This window comes from Gallinula chloropus, assembly GCF_964237585.1.
Source record: "Gallinula chloropus genome assembly, chromosome: 2".
Taxonomy (NCBI): domain Eukaryota; kingdom Metazoa; phylum Chordata; class Aves; order Gruiformes; family Rallidae; genus Gallinula; species Gallinula chloropus.
In genome coordinates this window covers 74,755,031-74,772,990 of record NC_140086.1, presented here as the reverse complement: position 1 = coordinate 74,772,990, position 17,960 = coordinate 74,755,031, and the positions used below count along the sequence as shown (strand labels likewise).

General features: G+C 43.8%; 1 protein-coding gene across 17 annotated transcripts in view; it reads left to right on the top strand.

Annotated features, from left to right (window-relative positions):
- Positions 1–5,060, top strand: part of IKZF1 (IKAROS family zinc finger 1) — a gene marked incomplete at both ends in the record, with an annotated part of 55,623 nt that extends 50,563 nt beyond the window's left edge. For 7 of the 17 annotated variants that reach the window (XM_084279812.1, XM_084279818.1, XM_084279817.1 and 4 more), the window contains 2 exons: positions 21–155; positions 4,354–5,060. In XM_084279812.1, the coding sequence (XP_084135938.1) occupies positions 21–155; positions 4,354–5,060 (842 nt within the window). The remainder of the gene's footprint in view (positions 1–20; positions 156–4,353) is intronic. The other 10 variants (XM_084279819.1, XM_084279816.1, XM_084279814.1 and 7 more) reach the window with 2 other exon arrangements.
- Between the last annotated feature and the right edge of the window lie 12,900 nt (positions 5,061–17,960).

Genomic DNA, 17,960 nt, shown 5'->3' with positions numbered 1-17,960 from the left:
CTGATGTCATTTGATTTCAGTCATAAAAGAGGAAACTAACCAGAGTGAAATGGCTGAAGACCTGTGCAAGATAGGGTCAGAAAGATCCCTCGTGCTGGATAGACTAGCAAGTAACGTCGCCAAACGTAAGAGCTCTATGCCTCAGAAATTTGTTGGTAAGAGTTAAACGTTTGCTGTCTCCTAAAAAATAAAACAAAACAAAACTCAAAAAACAGGATTTTTACTTTTGCCTTATAATTTTACTTGTTTTACTAAATTAGCAATATCTATCTCTGTAGAATCAGATACAGCAATGTGTTGGGGGAGAAAAAAAAAACACCAACCCACCCAAAACCAACCAAAGTTCTCCAGCACGCATTTCTGCATGCTTCGTTTTCCACATCTGGAGATCAGTTTTAAGCCATTTCCCTGTCTTTTTCTAATGCTTATGAATCAGATCATTGCAAGATCTGGACAGGCTCTTGAAGTCGCCTTTAGAGCCTGAAGATAAGTTTCCTCTTGGGAAAGCATTTGACCACACTTTCAGGGTCACTTTTTTAACTTCTTGGATGACATCCAGATCTGGGCATACTGGTTGGTTGTGAAAGCGTTTGTGAACACTTGCTCATAGGCTGGATATTATTCTTCACCCCTTCATAATGTCTGTATACTTATACAGCCCCAAAATTATCATGGAAATAAATAAAAAACTAGGTCTGAGAATATACCAAAATTAAAAGATCTCTGTGTACATTCTATAAATTATGCAAAAACTTCATGCCCATTTGCATCTGGTAGCTTTTGTCTTAAAAATGAAAAAAAAAATGGAGCCTACACCTATAAAAATGGAGGCTGCACCCATATTGTTCTGTTTGGCAGGCCCATATCAAGTAGTGGTTACACCAGTTTTGTAATACTGAGACCCACAGACAGTATTTTTTCAGCCACACTGAGTTAGTCTTAAATGAGCAAAAGCATGGGGGAACAGAGGAGAGCACATACTCATATCTAGTTAGACTCTTTGATCATTCTCTGCACCTTCATTTAGAGTATTATTTTATAGGAAGCAGATAAAACTGGAGTCTTTGAACAAAATCACAGATTAAGAAGGTCTTCAGTCAAAAATCAAGGCACACAAAAAGACCGTTTTGTGGAAGAGAAATTCAAAATATACCTTTGTGAAGGAGGACACAAGGGTTTAAAGGGAAGTTAGTATTTCTGAGACATGGAAAGGGGGATGTCAGCTACGTGAGGAGGTAGAATGAAAGGTTTGAAGTGAAAGTCCAAGATTGTCTTCAAGTCTGAAGGCCACAATTCCAGGAGGTAGTTAAGGATAAGAAATGCTTATGCTTGTAACAGGACAACAGTTCAGTTGTAGCAGAGGTAGTTACAAAAACTGTGTCAACTGTGCGAGGCAAACCAGATCATTTGTACACTCTAGTAACTGATTGCATTAGGCAAAATACTAATTCTGTGAAAGCTCCAGTGTTAAGTGTTAAAATTTAGAAGCTCCTAGTGAGTATCCTTTCTGCGATGTATCTGTGGGTGTGGACCAGCTTTTTTGTTCTCCTTTTCTCTCTTCACCCTGAGAAACAGTGAAGACAGCCAGTTTAACTATGAGTTTTAGGAGGGCAGAGTTTCCTGTCAGTTAGTTATTCAGGGTGTGGTGTAGGAAGACAACCTACTGACAGCAGATATTTATGGAAATTTGCTAACCTTCAAAAGGATGAACTTTGCTGACAAGAAAATGCCCCCAGATTCTTCCTTTTCCAATCCTCACCTGCTGCTTCATGTAATAGGTACATTCCTGATTAATACAAGGTCGGGCTGACTGGTCAGGAGAGCTTTTGGGTAATAAAACATGTTTATGGCTCCTGTAGATTACCATGTCATCCCAATCCCCATGCTGAATTCCAGGGAGAAAGAGCAATTGACATCCTTCGCATAAGGAAAAGACTATCATCTGCTACTTCACTTGATTTTACTCAAGGCTAAATTCATTATCTTTCAAAAGTGAGGATGTTCACCAAACTAAGCCTGTTACCTGTAAAATTCTCTCTGTATTCCAAACTGGAATAGCTCCCAGACCTGGAAGCAGAACTGGGCCATCCAATCTAGAGAGTGAGAACTGTGGGTGAGGTTGACACATTTACCGTGTTACAACAACAGGCAGAAGAGAAGGGAGAGGGGTTAGAAACCAAAACAAAACCCAAACCAAACCAAAAGAGTGCCCGCAGGCACCAAGTGCATTTTTACTCTTCAGGTACCTGCTGCAGAACCCTGAGCAGTGCAAAGCTTGAAGTGCATCAAACCATTAGCAGTTTAATTTACTTATGCTCTAATAACCACAGCAATGAGCTATTATTTTTAATGAGCGCAAGTACTATCTGCCTTGCCCAGATACAGAAAGGATACCTGCCTACCTCAGGTTTGTGTCTGTTTCAGACACTTGGAAACAAATTTTTCTTAGGAGCAGTTGATCCTCTCAGTCCAACTACCCACTGGTTATGCTAGATAAAGCAAATACTGCCCAAGAAACAGCTACTGAAATCATGCCTTCTGCTTGCCCAAAATTTGGTGTATGGTGATGACCAGTCCCACCATTCAGTGGTATACAGTGCCCAGAGAATATAAATATTTTTTACCTCATTTTTTTTCCCCTTGAGTCTAGGATGGACGGGCATATTAGGAGAGCTTTTCTATTTTTAATTCAAGAGCCTGTCGCAACACCTGCTTTGAATCTTAAGCCTCGGACTCTGCCTGAAAACTACAGTATTAGAAAGGGTGAATCTGGAAGAAAAAATAAGGCACCCCAGTAGAGCGGTGCTCAAATTGTCAGAATAATAGGGAAAGGAAAGAAGAGGGGGTAGGAGCTTGCGCAGCGCAGCTGGAAGGTGCCTGTACCCTACATCTCTTACAGGAACTTAGGCAGCGCTCAGCGTGTTTCTTTCTCTGCTTGAAGAGCACGGACAAACTGGTATGAAACCGTGTCTCGTGGGAAATGCAGAGAGCAGGACTTTCTACACTTGAGCTCCATCATTGCAATAGTATCATGCTAGATGTTTTCTGGGCTCTTCACGGATTGAACAGTCAATCTGAGCAGAAACCGGGTGGGAAACTGTTGATAAGTTGATTTGCAGATCTTCTGGTAAATTTTCCGTGCTCCTATTCGCATTTCTTTTAGACGAATTAGGACTTTCCAAGGCCTACGGGCAAATGTCATGTTGATTAGGAAATGGTGACAGCACCTCATAGAGATATTTGTGGCTTTCAATGAATTTCCCAAATATCTGCAGAATTAGAAAATCCATCCGACGTGTAAACAGTGTGTTACTGGGAGTCCTTAGGAGCCTGTGGGAATTTTTTAGCCCTTTGCATTTGCACATTTTTATTAGGAGCCTGCTAATAGTGTTCATGGTTGACACTCTTTGGGAAGACTGTTCAGGTTCATAAAATAGTTTTAGTTTCTTCCACTTTCAACTTTTACCTTCTGTGTTTGGCTTAGACCTGTCAATCTGTCCAGGAAGTTTGAGACATTGTCGAGAAACTCTGCGTTCAATACTAGGGTATCCAGCTTTTGTAAAAAATTAGGAGCCACCCTCTTGCTTTTGGCATCCCAAATCAGAGTTGAAGTTACAAGTAACAGATAATCTTGCTCTATATAGGGCTTTTTACCTCACAGGAAATACATATTCCAACTTCCAACAGGATTTATTTTTTTTTCCATGGTCCTTGACTGCTCCTGTAGATGATAACTTTGTGACACAAATTTTCTAGAAACACGAGTAGCTTCTGGTAATGTGTCTAATTTACAGTGGCGATATAAAAAGATAAATTTTTATTGATTTTTCTCCGAAATGACAGATGGCCACACTGCCAATGTGAGTTATTTGTAAGAAACTGAAGGTCTGAAACTAAACCACACAATTTCCAGTCTAAAATTGTAATGTTTTAGGGAAGAATATCGATAATGTGCTTCGTGCTCTGAAGTGCGGAGGCCAGGCTCACTATAGCAGCACTGGTACTCTGTGTTCACTAATCACAAAGGCATGCCTCTGCTCACTGCAGGAGGAAAATGAGGGAGTCTGGTTAGAAAGGAGAAAGGGGGGATGAAGTACTCCATCTGTAGCTCCCACAAGTCCCCATATAATTACTTTCAGAATCTTTTTTGACCCATTTGCTTTTCCAAAGCCCTCAAGTTACTTTGCAGGTTAGACAAATATGCATAGTTGCATTAGACCTCAGGTGAATTTCAGAGGTGGATTTGATCAACTCTTTTCTTTCTTCCATATTGCTGTTTTATTAATCCATGATGTTTGGTTCCATAATGATCTAAAAATTGACCCTCTAAATCCTGGCTGTTTTTCATTGCAGGTGAGAAATGTCTGCCCGATCTTCCATATGATGCCACCACCAACTATGAGAAGGAGAACGAGATAATGCAGACCCACGTTATAGACCAGGCCATTAATAATGCCATCAGTTACCTGGGGGCAGAGTCCTTGCGTCCCCTTGTCCAGACACCACCAGGTGGTTCTGAGGTGGTGCCCGTCATCAGCCCCATGTATCAGCTCCACAAACCTCTCGGGGACAATCAGGCTCGCTCCAACCATACAGCTCAGGACAGCGCAGTGGAAAACTTGTTGCTGCTTTCCAAAGCCAAATCTGTCTCCTCCGAACGGGATGCCTCTCCCAGCAACAGCTGCCAAGACTCAACAGACACCGAGAGCAATAACGAGGAACGCAGTGGTTTAATCTACCTGACAAACCACATAGGGCCCCATGCAAGAAATGGCATCTCCATAAAAGAAGAAAGCAGGCAATACGATGTCCTGAGGGCAGGAACTGACAATTCCCAGGATGCTTTCAAAGTGATCACCAGCAATGGCGAGCAAGTGAAAGTTTATAAGTGTGAACACTGTCGAGTCCTTTTCTTGGATCACGTGATGTATACGATCCATATGGGCTGCCACGGGTTCCGTGATCCATTTGAATGCAACATGTGTGGCTACCACAGCCAGGACAGGTACGAATTCTCTTCCCACATAACTCGAGGGGAGCACCGTTACCACATGAGTTAAACAAACTCCTCCAGCACAGATCTAGCTTCAAACAGCTGCGTTACTGGAGCTGCACAAGCCACGACAGCAACAAAGCACAAGTAATCTGGGCAGTAAATTTAGCAAGAGAATCAAAAGTTCAGATATCTTCTCCCACAAGAAAAGATTTTCCTTTTGGTAGCACACATTGCAGCTCAGTTTTCTAAAATGAGTACTAAAGTTTTTACCGAAAGTGTTTGATCACCAAAAACCTTTAGTAATATAGGAGCTTTTGTAGTCACGTAGCTGAAAGTCCTTCCCTGACGCTTCTTGCAAACCTCCCTTGCCAAAACTGTTAACCAGGCACAGGATGCACCACACGGACGAGGACGCGACAGGCAGGAGTGGCCAAGCTTCCTTTCTTAACACCCCAAGCGTAGGGCTCTTACACCAGACGTGTGGTTTTTTTGACTTCCTGGTATTATTTAACTCTTTTGGGAAAATGAATCTCAACTAAAGGTGGAGGGTCCCATCTCAGATGACTTCACAGACTGCTGAGGTGGGACAGGACCCCCCAAGTGGAGGGTCCTGAATTGCTTTGGTGGTAATAAGTAGAACGTTTCCGTCTGCAAAGGTGCTGCTGGTATTAACATCACGGCGTGCCTTGTTTCTGTCACTAGGCAGGCGAGCAGGTACATGAAAGATAGAAGAACCACCCTTGTAATATTCTCTGTGAAGTAGGAATTGCATTTAATGTATAGAAAAAGGGTATTGTTTGCTCTCCTTCGAATGTTTTCTCTCCCTATCCAATAAAAGCCCACTTTTTATTAAGCAACCCATCCCCTCTCTGCATAAACAGTTTACATTGTATTTAATTTTTATCTCTTTTTTTAAGTTTTAGTTATTTGGAGAAGTGTGCTGTGCAGTTGAGAAAGGCACTGGCTATAAATATGTGTGGGGAAAGTCTCCTTATGCGCATTTTTCATCTTTTTAAACTGCCTGGAAAATATCCAGAAGTACTTCTCGCACATATGAAGAAAAAAAAAATCCCATTTTGCCTGCACAGAAGATGTCCTCTTATAGATTTTGCGCTGTTCTCATTAAGTGTCGCACTTAATTATTTTTAAAGCACTGAGGTGAATTAAACCAGCCAGTTGAAATTTGTAGCCGTCTCCCTTTTTCCTGGCACTTGCTGTTCAGCGAGGGACCAAGCCCCGCAAAGGTGCTGAGGACCCTGGCTTCCTGTTCAACAAATCATTTCACCACGTGCTTTAAGTTACTTGTACTTCAGCGGAACTTATCTCGAGGTTAAAGAAAAAACAAATAAAAATTGAACAATGTTTCGCTGAAGGGAGACCAGAGACTGCAGCGCTTTGCAGAGCACAGTAAAATCCTCCACGAGCCCACTCCATGGTGGGTTCTGCTGCAGGTACCCCCATTTCAGCCAAAATAAAAAGTTCTATGGTTGATTTTAACCCCAAACACAAATGGTATAATCCTTTAATTTTTTTTTTTTTAAAAAATCTTCTCCTTAACTTCCTCTTCCAAATAGTTCATTCCTCTCCCTGAACACCCTTGTACTTTGAGACTGTGCGAAGTAGAAATTTATGCAGCTGCACACAAAGCTGTCATCAATGCTGCAACACTTCCTGGGCAACAATTGTAAAAATTACCCGTCTTCTTAACTTAATGTATAAATACTTCCACTCTGCATAATAAATGGACATTCTCCAATAAATGCAACCACATAACCAACAAGACTGGTGGTCTTGTCTTATAGTTACACGCTCTCCATTCACGACTGCATGCGAGCACATATATTTGTTATAAAATAAATTCGATGGGACCATCAATGCTTGTACCTAGGCCAGTTTGGCCCAGTACATGTAGCTATATTTGATATACGTTTCCTATATGTACGTACTATTACAGGCACGCAGAGTTCCTCCTTCTGCTTTCACTTTTGCAGGTGTAAGTCAGGAGCAGCAGCGCTGAAGTTAGAGGAAAGATCCTGGTGAGATAATGAATTACAAATATTAGGCTTTCACCATCTCCTGTCTTAGCTCTTCATGCCAACTGTAAGACGCTCGCTGCATGCGAGAGGTGAGCGCAGCGATGTTTTCCTGCCCAAAGCACACGCACTCAGGCCCATCCAGGAGCCCTGTCACCAGAGCCCAGTGCTGCGTAGGCAAGCCCGTAGGCCGCCACGTACACTCACAACAGGGAAAGCATACTGCTCCTATGTGTCAGGCAGGCTACTACGTGCAGGGTGGCCAATGACCACCCACCCCACCTGGAAACACTGAGTAGCATAACCTGCAGGCCCAGAGGAGACCCCTTCTGCTCCCGCATTACTGCCGAGGTGCCGTGAGAGATGTCTTTGCCCGTTACCTTCTGGCCCGAGCACAGCGCAGGGAGCAGGGGGAGGCACGAGGAATCCTTTGCCACTTTCACGCCCCCAGCTAGGGTTCTGCCCACAATACCCTCGTAGCTTTCAGCTTCCAGACTGGCTGTACACAGCAAGGAGGCACTGCCAGGTGTCCGGTGTACGAATGACCTGAAGGGCACAGGTGAGGGGAGAGGCTCCTGTGATGAGCTGCCTGTAGTTATTACTGTCTTGCAAGGAAAGTTGATACAGGCTCACTTTTCCGGAGGTGGTAGAGGTACTCTCAGCTGTTCGCACCCCTCTCCCCTTGAGACTGGTACCAGCCCAGCAGGGACAAGGTAAATTCCCAGACGGGCTGCAATGTCCTGCGTAAAGTCCAACACTGGCTGTACAGAAACGTTCTGACTTCATTGCTCTTACACCTCTTTTCTGCTCTCCTTAGATTTAGGCCACTATATACGGCACGTCATAATTGTTAATTTTTTTTTAAAGACAGCCCCAAGCTATAAGGGGGAGGGGGGCAGAGGCTTGCTCAGGTGGTTTTGTTTCTTTGCTTTTACCAAAATCCAACACGAATAAAGCCACGTTCACTAACTGGGTACTAAAAGCCTAACCCCGGTGGAGTTCGAGGCTGCTTTGAGCTTAGCCCTGAGATGTGATTTCTGATTACTGGGGAGGTTTGCTGCCTTTGTGACATCTCTCTTCACACAAGGGCATGTATGAGCTGCTGTGTCCTGTCGACATGCACGCTCCCTGCCTGTGGTTTCATGTACCATCAATATTTTAGATCCAGAGATGTGTATGTATATACATTAAAAAATAGTTCATACAACATAGTGATGCACCATCAGTCACAGTGGGTGTGTTACCTGGGTCTGGAGCTTTCCTATTTATACACTAACAGGATATATTGACGTATTAAACAGCACAGTAGTATATGTAAGTATATTAAGACACGGTGTATCAGAGAGCACAGTCTAAAGGCAGGAGCAAGCAGCACTCTCTGGTCACAAAGGGGCTGTTTTTTGCTTGCTTTTTTTGGTGGGTTTTGGTTGTTTGACTTTTTTTTTCTTTTTGCACAAAACCATCATCTTCAGTTTGTTTGGAAATAAGAGTTTCAATAACTTTATTTATGAACACACACAAAGTTGGTTTGAAAATAGGATGGGGTGTGTGTGCTCATCAAAATGAACCCTCAGAAAACTAGTTTAGTGTAACCTTCCTTTTTCCCTCTTTTTTTTTTTTTTGTTTTTTCCCCACTATGGTGCAATACCCTGATATGGTTTAGCTGAACCCTAAAACAAGTGTAATATGGTGAACGGCTTTAAGTTTGTATCTGTTTTTGAAAAGAAAAAAATAACCCCTTCCCAGACCTTCTTTCCCCAGACACTGTCTTTTCTACTAGAAAAGTTGTATTTCCACACCTCTTTTCCCTGTGATTTTATATTGTAACTTCATTTTTCTTTGAGAACATTGTATTTAAAAAACCCGAGCAAATTTCATAAAAACTGGCAATGTTATTAAATTATGTCTGCAAGGTGAGATGTATCTTTTCAGACATGAGCACGTGGTTAAAAAAACACAAACCCCAAACCTGAACCCAGAACTTTTGTCACTCTCCGAGTGGCTGAAGAAGGTTGTTCTGTACCGCCAGAGGCCCTGTAAGTGTGGGGTGCTGACTGTTGAGGGGAAGGGTGTGTGTGTGTGTGTGATGCGACTGTCCGTGTGTGCCCATCCATGTGTGGATGTGTGTGCCCAGCTCTGCGGGCAGCGAGGGAGTGCTGAGGGTCGTGCATGGCCTCAGCCTCCACTACTGCACCTATTGCCCACGCCATGGTGGGTTCCTCATGCTGTCCTCATGACACGTCTTCTCTGGCCAAACAATAAAAAGAGGTCATGCCGTGCCTGTCTCCCTGCATGCACCAGCTACATGAAGCAGCCTGGCTAAGCCAGCTCCAGTGGAAGATCCCGTCCTAAACGGTCTAGCTCCCTCCCAGAATGTCCCTCACATGCCCCAGAGCTCGCGTGGCTCCTTTCCGCAGCTGACTTTGAGAAGTTTGCTTCCTTTCCAGCCCTCTCCTCTTACCCGTCCCTCCCGCCAGCCAGCCAAAGTCATTACAGAACACAATTACTTCTGCATGTAGAGTCATGGTAATTCAAAATAAAACACTGAGAAATTATTTCTACTATTTGCCATAACAAAGGTGATGTCTCTGCAGGTGTCCCAGTTTCCTTCAGGTTCGAGCACAGTAAATTTCACATCACATATTTAATGCAAACAAGAATCACTGCTTTTCTTAGAAAAAAGCACCGTTTATAAAGTTTTTGAAATATTTCCATTTGTAAAACTGTATTATTATGAACAAAATGAGATTAAAAAAAAAGCCACCAAACTCTAATGGTATTGTAATCAATTCCTTTACAGGCTCCAAAAAAAATCTAGATTTTCCTTAAGTTTTTGTGATAGCTTTTCATCATAAACTACCACTACTTTTCAATAATAAGAACCTTTTAATCTCCTAATCCTCTTCACCGTAATAGCTGGTTCTCAGTAATTGAAACGATCTACAGATTTCTGTTTCAGGGGATGACTCTCCTGGAAAGTAAATTTGGTAGTAAATCATCATCATCACAAAACCAGACCAAATGTAATATTGTTAATCAGGGTTATTAAATCCTTGAACTTAAGTGGAGACATCCACAAGTATAAACAAAACTTTGTGTAGCTAAAATTCATTCCCGAGTATCTGTTATGCTTCACAGAATCACGGAACCATAGAATCTCCTGAGCTGGAAGGGACCCATAGGGACCATCAAGTCCAACTCCTGGCTCCCCACAGGGCCATCCAAGTCAGAGCGTGTGACTGAGCGCATCGTCCAGACGCTTCTTGCACCCAGGCAAGCTCAGTGCTGTGACCCTTTCCCTGGGGAGCCTGTTCCAGTCCCTGATCACCCTCTCAGTACAGAACCTCTTCCTAATATCCAACCTAAACCTTCCCTGTCAGAGTTTCATGCTGTTTCCTCGCTTTCTATCCCTGGTCACCAAAGAGAGGAGATCGGTGCCTGCCCCTTTGCTCCCCCTCCTCAGGAAACCATAGACTGAGATGAGGTCTTCCCTCAGCCTCCTCTTCCCCTGAACAAACCAAGGGACTTGAGCCTCTCAAAGACCTTCTTTCAAATCATCACATTTATATCTTTTTACTGCTCCCATAGTTTAAATTACACCAGAATCTGCCACAGGTGCCAAGACACAAATTGTTACACAGGCACAAACACGCAGCTACCCTATTTTCAGCCTCAACTCCCCAGACGGGATTCCCAATAAGCATCCGGACACCAAAGCAGCACTATGATGTGCTCAGCAACCAACATTTCCTGGTCAGTTTCTAAAATCAAGAAATACACCAAAACATACAAGATTCTTTCAGTAGATATCAAAATGAGAACTCAAGAGCCAGAGAACTGGAGCACACAGATCTGATAATGTCACAGTTTCCTTTTCCTTTTTTGTTTTTTTTGGTTTTTTTGTTGGGGGAAAGTGGGGCGTGGGGTGGGACATGGGATGACACAGACGGACGACACACATGATGGGGGCGATGGGGTAGGGCAAGGACCATTCAACATCTTATTTGGGGAAAAAAGGTTAGAAATGCTCCTGATTTTACCAATAGACTGAAGATACTGTGCCGGTTTTGTCAGCTCGCGAGATGGTCAAAAATAAAGGAGAAGCTTTCACTGAGAGCTTCAAGTTTCAGCAGCAGCAGCCACACTTAAAAAGCTGAAAATGCTGCAGCTGGAAAAACCAAAATGTTTGATTTCTGACAAAAACTTTTCCTGCCTGTCTTGTGGGTCAGAGCTGCAGAGCATCCCTCCCTGCCACAGGCCAGCCAGCCTGTGCTCACCGCCATGAAACACTGATTATTTGGAAGGAAAACACTGCTTCAGAGCAGATTCTGGCCCGAGTGCATCACAAAAGACAAAAAAATATCTCAGACCTGGCCTGTGAAAGGCAACAGAAGTCTTAATCTTAATGGGAGGTCCATTATCCTGGTTTCCCAGTTTTAATTTTTAATGCTTGTTTTTATTTTTGGCTACCCAGACTTTGAATTTCCAGGGCTGCTGAACACACTGTGCTTAGGAAAGGCACTGGCAGCTGCAGAGGTGCGGCGCTTCTGAAATCCTGCTGCCGTTGCCAGAAGACAGGTATTCGGCAAACAGGAGGGCCAACAACTTGCAGAGCTTCACTGAAAACAGAATAGGTGGGAGTGAGGGACCCAAAGCTGGGCTTTGGGCAGTAGGAGTCCATCACACTGAAACAAAAAAAAATAAGTCTGCAGTGAGCATGGCTGAAACCCGCTGCTAGATTAACAGAGCCCCATCAACTGCAGCAGGACTTTTGCTGCATTTAGCATGACAGCATCTTATTTTTCCTTTTTTCTTTTAATTTAAGGTAGGTTCCCCTTGCTTTAAAGCCTGTCCCAGGACACGGAACAATTCCTGGTTTTATCTGTCCCGACCACGCATATGAAACATGTGAGTGACAGAGGGCAGCTGGTGCTGTTGCTGCTGCTGCTGGCGGCGGCTGCAAATCACACAAACCAACGCCTTCCTGTCCCTCGGGAGAGAAGTGAAGGTTCTGGTTTATAAGCAGTTAGAGAAGAGAAAAAAAAAAAAAATAAAAAAAAAAACTTTTAAAAAAAATCTACACCTTGCAGCAGACAGTGAGCCCGGGGCTGGCGGGGTGAGGAAGTTAATCAGCACCGAGCAGGCTGTTCGGGATGAGGCCAAACAGATGGCTCGTCTCTGAAACGGCAAAACGGGAAGCAGATGTGGCCACCGCTTCTCCCCATGCATAACTGGGAACCAGCCGGTTGGTGAGGAAATTTGCATAACAAGGATAATTTGGTATCAAAACTGTCCCTAGAAGTGATCTGAATGGATCTGGGCACAGTTGACAGTTTTCACTTCTTGTTTCCCACTCAATGTTCAACCAGATTAAATTTTAATTTTGAACCTACTGTTTGCCTGAGGTTGCTCTGGGCTATCTTCTAGGGAAGCCTGTAGTGCGGGCAGGAGGGCATCAGAGAGGCTCTGCTGAAGCTTTCGGGGCCGAAATCCTGATCTCAGGCAGTAAAAAATTCAGTGACTGATTTCAGCGGGCTCTGGTTTTTAAATTAAAGACCGATAAACTCCACATCATCCTATGCACAGCCAGCAGAACCCAGCCTGAAGTAATATCCTCTGTCTGCGCACACTGAAAGTCACAGAGCTGGATATGGGTACACAACAAGCCTCAGCCAACGCCCTTTGTGAGCCCCTTACCACCCAGAACAGAACCTGGAGCCCCAGACAAGCCCAGCATCTCTCCGTGCTGCTCTCAGGGAGTTGGGGGGTGTCTGGTCCTCTGACTGCAGAGTCTCAGCAGCCTGGCAGAGCCTTTCCACCTGCCACTGCTGCACAAAAAAAACCACTTTCTCCCCAAAAATGGGAATATAACATGAATGTTGAGGGGGCAGTTTAACACCCAGATACGATGTACTGCAAGTAAAAAAAGGTTGGGTTTTTTTTTAACTCTTCCTCCCTATTTTGTTTCAAAGGACAAAGTAATGTCTATTTGATGACAGCTTTTACCTTACAGTGTTCCTGCTCTATTGACGAGGACTAAATGTACAGCAGCCTTAATGCATAATATAATTTAAAACAGAGATCCAAAGAGCTCTTAACATTCAGGGAGCTTCAAATCTGGATTCAAACGCTCCGGTTTTGTTTCACCGATCGCTGCAGAGTACCAAAAGTACCTTTATCACCTCAGGGAGTTTCCCTTGTGCAGCCACAAAGAGAATACAGGCTTGTTCTCGACCTTGCTGGAGAAAAAGCAGAGTAATCACTCTCTGAAAAAGCCATTTGCAGGCACTGACAGAAGTGCTGTTGTGTGAACTTTATGGTTTTAGCAGAGCACATGTGCGATTTACCTCCCCACCTCAGAAGTCCTACTCTGAAACATTCACAAACTCTCTATTTTTGCATGGCATCCAGTCACTTAGCTCTAGACTAACCATATATATATAGTATTTTATTTGCATAGTCTAGCAAATGCACACGGGGTGTGCACTTAACACACTTAACACTTACACATGTATGTAGGGGGTTTTGGGGGGCTCATTAAACGTTGGTACAAATTGCTTCTGCTTTGAAAGCATCCGTCTCACTATCCCTTTGTAAATGTGTGCTGGCTGAGCCGCAGACCGGTTTTATAAAGGTCTAACGCTGATACTGTGATGGGACCTGACAGGAGAATCCCTGTGGCAGCAACCAGGGTACATCTGAGTAAGTGAAAATAGTCAAGCTGCCGAAGAACACGCTGTACTCACAGGCCTCAGAGGTCTTGCACATACAGCAGCACGCTGCTTCTCCCCAGGTCACAACCGCCTTGCGTTTCACTGACCTTTAAACAAAGATCGGATCCTGATCAGCTGCAAGAGTGGAAATACACGAGAAGAAAAGCTAGGGTGGTTTTAGGAAGACAATGAAGTGCAAGTATTAACGGACTGAGGAGTCTAAAATTAAGGATTTTCAACAAAATCCCAAAGCCCAAACCAGAAGGAGACTCTAGGTGTCTGCCTGAGCTTCGTTAAGTAGTTCTTGATAGCTGAATCGTAATTTGGTCATTGGAGGTAGGGGCAAATGTACTGGAAGCGATAGGAAGACCAGAAGGGAAATGAAGGGTGGTAGAAGATTGGGTGGAAAAATTAACACGTCGAGTTCAGCACTGAAGAAATTACTCTCTCCACAAGAGTTACAACCATAGAACCAAAAAAAAAAAAAAACAACCCAGAAAACTAACCAAGCCCCAAACCCTGTGTGTTTTGCAGGACATAAAACTTCTTCTACTGCTCTTAACAGTTGATGTCTTTTATATTGTGGAAGAGTTGGCCTCTTCTCTGCATTATCCTAAAATCTAAAATCAGTTTGTAAATAAAACTATTTTTTGTTTGGGTTTTAGCCACTTCTCCCCCCAAATCCACCCAACCAATGCGGGTTTTCTCAGTGTACATCCATGCTTTCTTTTTTCTTCAATACCTGACAAAGCAATCACATGCTGTAAATACTTTTTAATCCTTTTCATGTTGTTATTAATGTTAAAAAGGATGTTTTTTTCTCAGTACTCTGGTGTCTGGAGACCCACAGTTCTGGAGAATATCCATTTTCAGATAGGTGTGTAGGCGCAGAGCTCTTGACTTGGGTGAAGGGGAGGTATTACAGTAAGTGGAATTCTCTTTAATGACTTTATATTCAGTTTTGGTTCAAAGTCATCCTATTATCCTTTAATTTATCCTATAGTTTCCAAATCTAAGGTACAATCTCTGAACAGCTTGTAAACAGCAGCACTACTGTGAAACTATAACATCCTTTTCCCTTCCCTGAAAGGGAAATTGTAGCAGGAAAAAAGTCTAAATTCCTTATGCAAGATCATGCAGTGAGTTTTTGACAAAAGTCAGGATTGGTAGACAGGTTTTCTAACACTTGCTTATTCCCCAGTCACAGACCAGGCTTCCTCTTCAGCAGGCTCTAAACTCAGGAATCCCTATTTGCAGACCTTTGTACCAGCTCCTAAGGGCTGTCAAAAGTCTCCAAGTCTGAGAATTCAAATCAGGCTTTATATTACATCAGAGTGTGTGTGCATATTATATACATATATATAAATATGTACACCGTATGTGCATCTAATTTAAAAAATAGTGAATAATTGATATACTTTTAACCAACAGGTGCGAGTTCTTTTTCCACCCCCTAACATACATAATACAAGCATACAAAGACACATAACCCTTTCTACCATCAGTTGTTGAATTCAGGCAGCTTTTGTCTTGCACATGTCTTTAAACGATGCAAGGACAGGAAATCAGGACTGGGAGAGGGGCCTCTGCCTGCTGTGCAGCACTGTAGAGCCTCTCTCAGTTTCCCTATGGCCACACGATGAACGGCTCAAACAAGAAGTTTTATGGTATCCAACCGATTTCACAAATTGGGATGCTTTCCTAGGACTTAAAAACACAATGCAAAGGCACCACATTTACCCCTTCAGCTACCTCAGGAAAAATTAAAAGCAAAACCAGAAAGCAGCAGGTCAATGGCCACGCAAAAACACCACGCTCCAGAGAAAAAGAAACCTAGGATGGCTTTATTTGGCAGGCTGGTTTACAACAGAAAACAGAAGGCTCACTGGAAACTGCACAAATACCAAGGTGCAAAATAGAAACTTCAGATAAGCTGTGGAAAGAGGGTGGGATTTCCAGAAAATAGGGAAGGACTTGTTACACCCTCCTTGTCAAATTTTGCAGGATCACCGCAGCTTCTCTGGAGAAACAGTACGTGCAGAAGGGGAAAGCTAAGAGCTTTCCTTTTGGTTCTGCTTCTCCCAAATAAACTGCTTGCCTAATTTCCTTTGCAATTAGAGAAACACTTGACTCAAAACCCTCATCCTTCCCACATCTCACAGTGCTGGCTACATTGGCCACCGAACCTCCAGCCACTTACGTGATTTTATATTATGAACGTTACATCAATATGTCACTTCTCAAACCGTGGGCTGCACTAATCCTAAGCAAGGTAAAGCTGCTGGGGCAGCGAGGAAAGAGGGAGGCCGGTGCCATTCAGCAGCTCTCAGCTGCCTTTCCAAAAGGTGTGCAGGGACGGAGGTACAAACCCCTTCGCTGTCTCACGCTGAGACAGGAAGTTGCCATGTCCAACTTTCTCAGTGTTTTCTGAGGTCATTCTTGGAGATTTTTCTCCAGAAAAGCAGAATAAATGCTTTGTTGTATGTAAGCTAGCAGGGCCTTGCTTTCTAAGCTCTCCCATCATGACTGACGACAGGCAACACATCACTCAGGGACTGGCATTTTCAACCTGGGATGTGCCCAGCTGAAGCCCATCAGCTCCTCAAGGGTCCAAGCTGCAGCCAGGACACAGGTCTGTAAGCAGGAAAGTAGGCAGCACCCCAGCCCTGGCCCTGAGCTGTCTATCAGGGGCATTCACCCGCTTCCAGCCTGAGCCACGCACCTCCAGACACCCTCTTTCCTCCCTGGGGGAGGCACTCGGCACCACAGCACACCCTGGCAAGTTTGCCAGCCTGTAGCTAGAGGGGAAATACCTAGAAGAAACAAATACACAGAGGGTGGGAGGCAGTGGAGAGGGGAATGTAAATTTACAAAATGCAAAAAAAACCCCAAAACATCAGGGACAGTAAAATATGAAAACTTATTTCTGCAGAAAATTGCACTTTGCTTATTCTTGGCTTCTTTAGACTAAGGCTGCCTCTGCATCAGGAAAACGCCATGAGGACTGAAGTTAAATGCAAAAAACACTGGCTTTTGCCTTTAGGTCTCTAAGAAGTTTTATTGCAGTGACAACGAAAAAAACTGAGGGAGTGGTACAAATACCATGTACAGTCAGCATGCAAAAAGTGGGCCTGGAAACAGCTCCCCCAAAGATGCACCTTTCAGAGAAGGGATTTTTTTTTTCCTTTTTCTTTTTCTTTTCTTTTTCCCCAGGTAGCCTCTCATCCGTTTCAATTTTAGCAGTGTATCAGGGGAAAATAAAATGGGGATTTTGTGTTCACATATGGAAGTCTTGGAAAACTACAGAAGAGGTTCCTGGACCCCAAAGAGTACCTGAACCCAGTTCGCACACAAAAACTAAGTGCAGGAACTAGGGTTGCACCTCTCTCCACTCAAGAGGTGGGACAGCTGTGTTACATGGCAAAGCAGCAGCATTCCAGGCACCAACAGGAGACTCCTCCAGCAGCCACCCCCAACTAGATTTCAGTAGCAGCATGTTCAGACCCATAGGAAAGAAGAAGAGGGAGATACTATCACCATTTCCTCTCTCTTCCCTCAGATGACTGGTCTTTTAAGGCAAATGCTCCCTTCAAAAAAAAAAAAAAAGGGAATTACAGCAGCATTCAGCTTTCCTCCTGACCCTCCACGCCACCATGCTGTACCGTTTGTCTTTCCAGGGATTTGCTGAGCAGCAATACTGTGTTGAAGGCCAAATCTGCAGTCCAGTAATTTGTTGGTTCAACAAAAGGCATGGCTGAAACAAGCTGCCTGACTCAAAGAGCGTACGCTTCCTGTTGTTGGCAGAAAGTGAGACTTCGCGCTGTTCCCCCTTGCTTCCTTTAAAAACAGTGCCAGGAATTGATGTAAATTGGCTGCAGAGCATCTGACCCACAAAGCAGGGAAGTGAGAAACTGTAGGACTCGGGAAGATAGAGCAATGTTAGCCACCTATATCCAACTATATGTGGGTTTTTTTAATATACTTGATCAATAATCATGGATGGCATCAGCAATTTTCATTTGAAACCTGCTCGAGGGGCTGAAGTCATCAGCAGCTCTGGAGGGTTCTTCCCACAGAGAAACCAGCTCAGTAGTTTCTCCAGTCACAAAAACTACCAACAAATGGGCATGGCTTGTGCTGCCCAGACCACTCAGCTGAACATCAGCAGAGGAATCACCCAGAAAGTTATCTAATTCCCCAGCATGTAGTAGTTCTGTC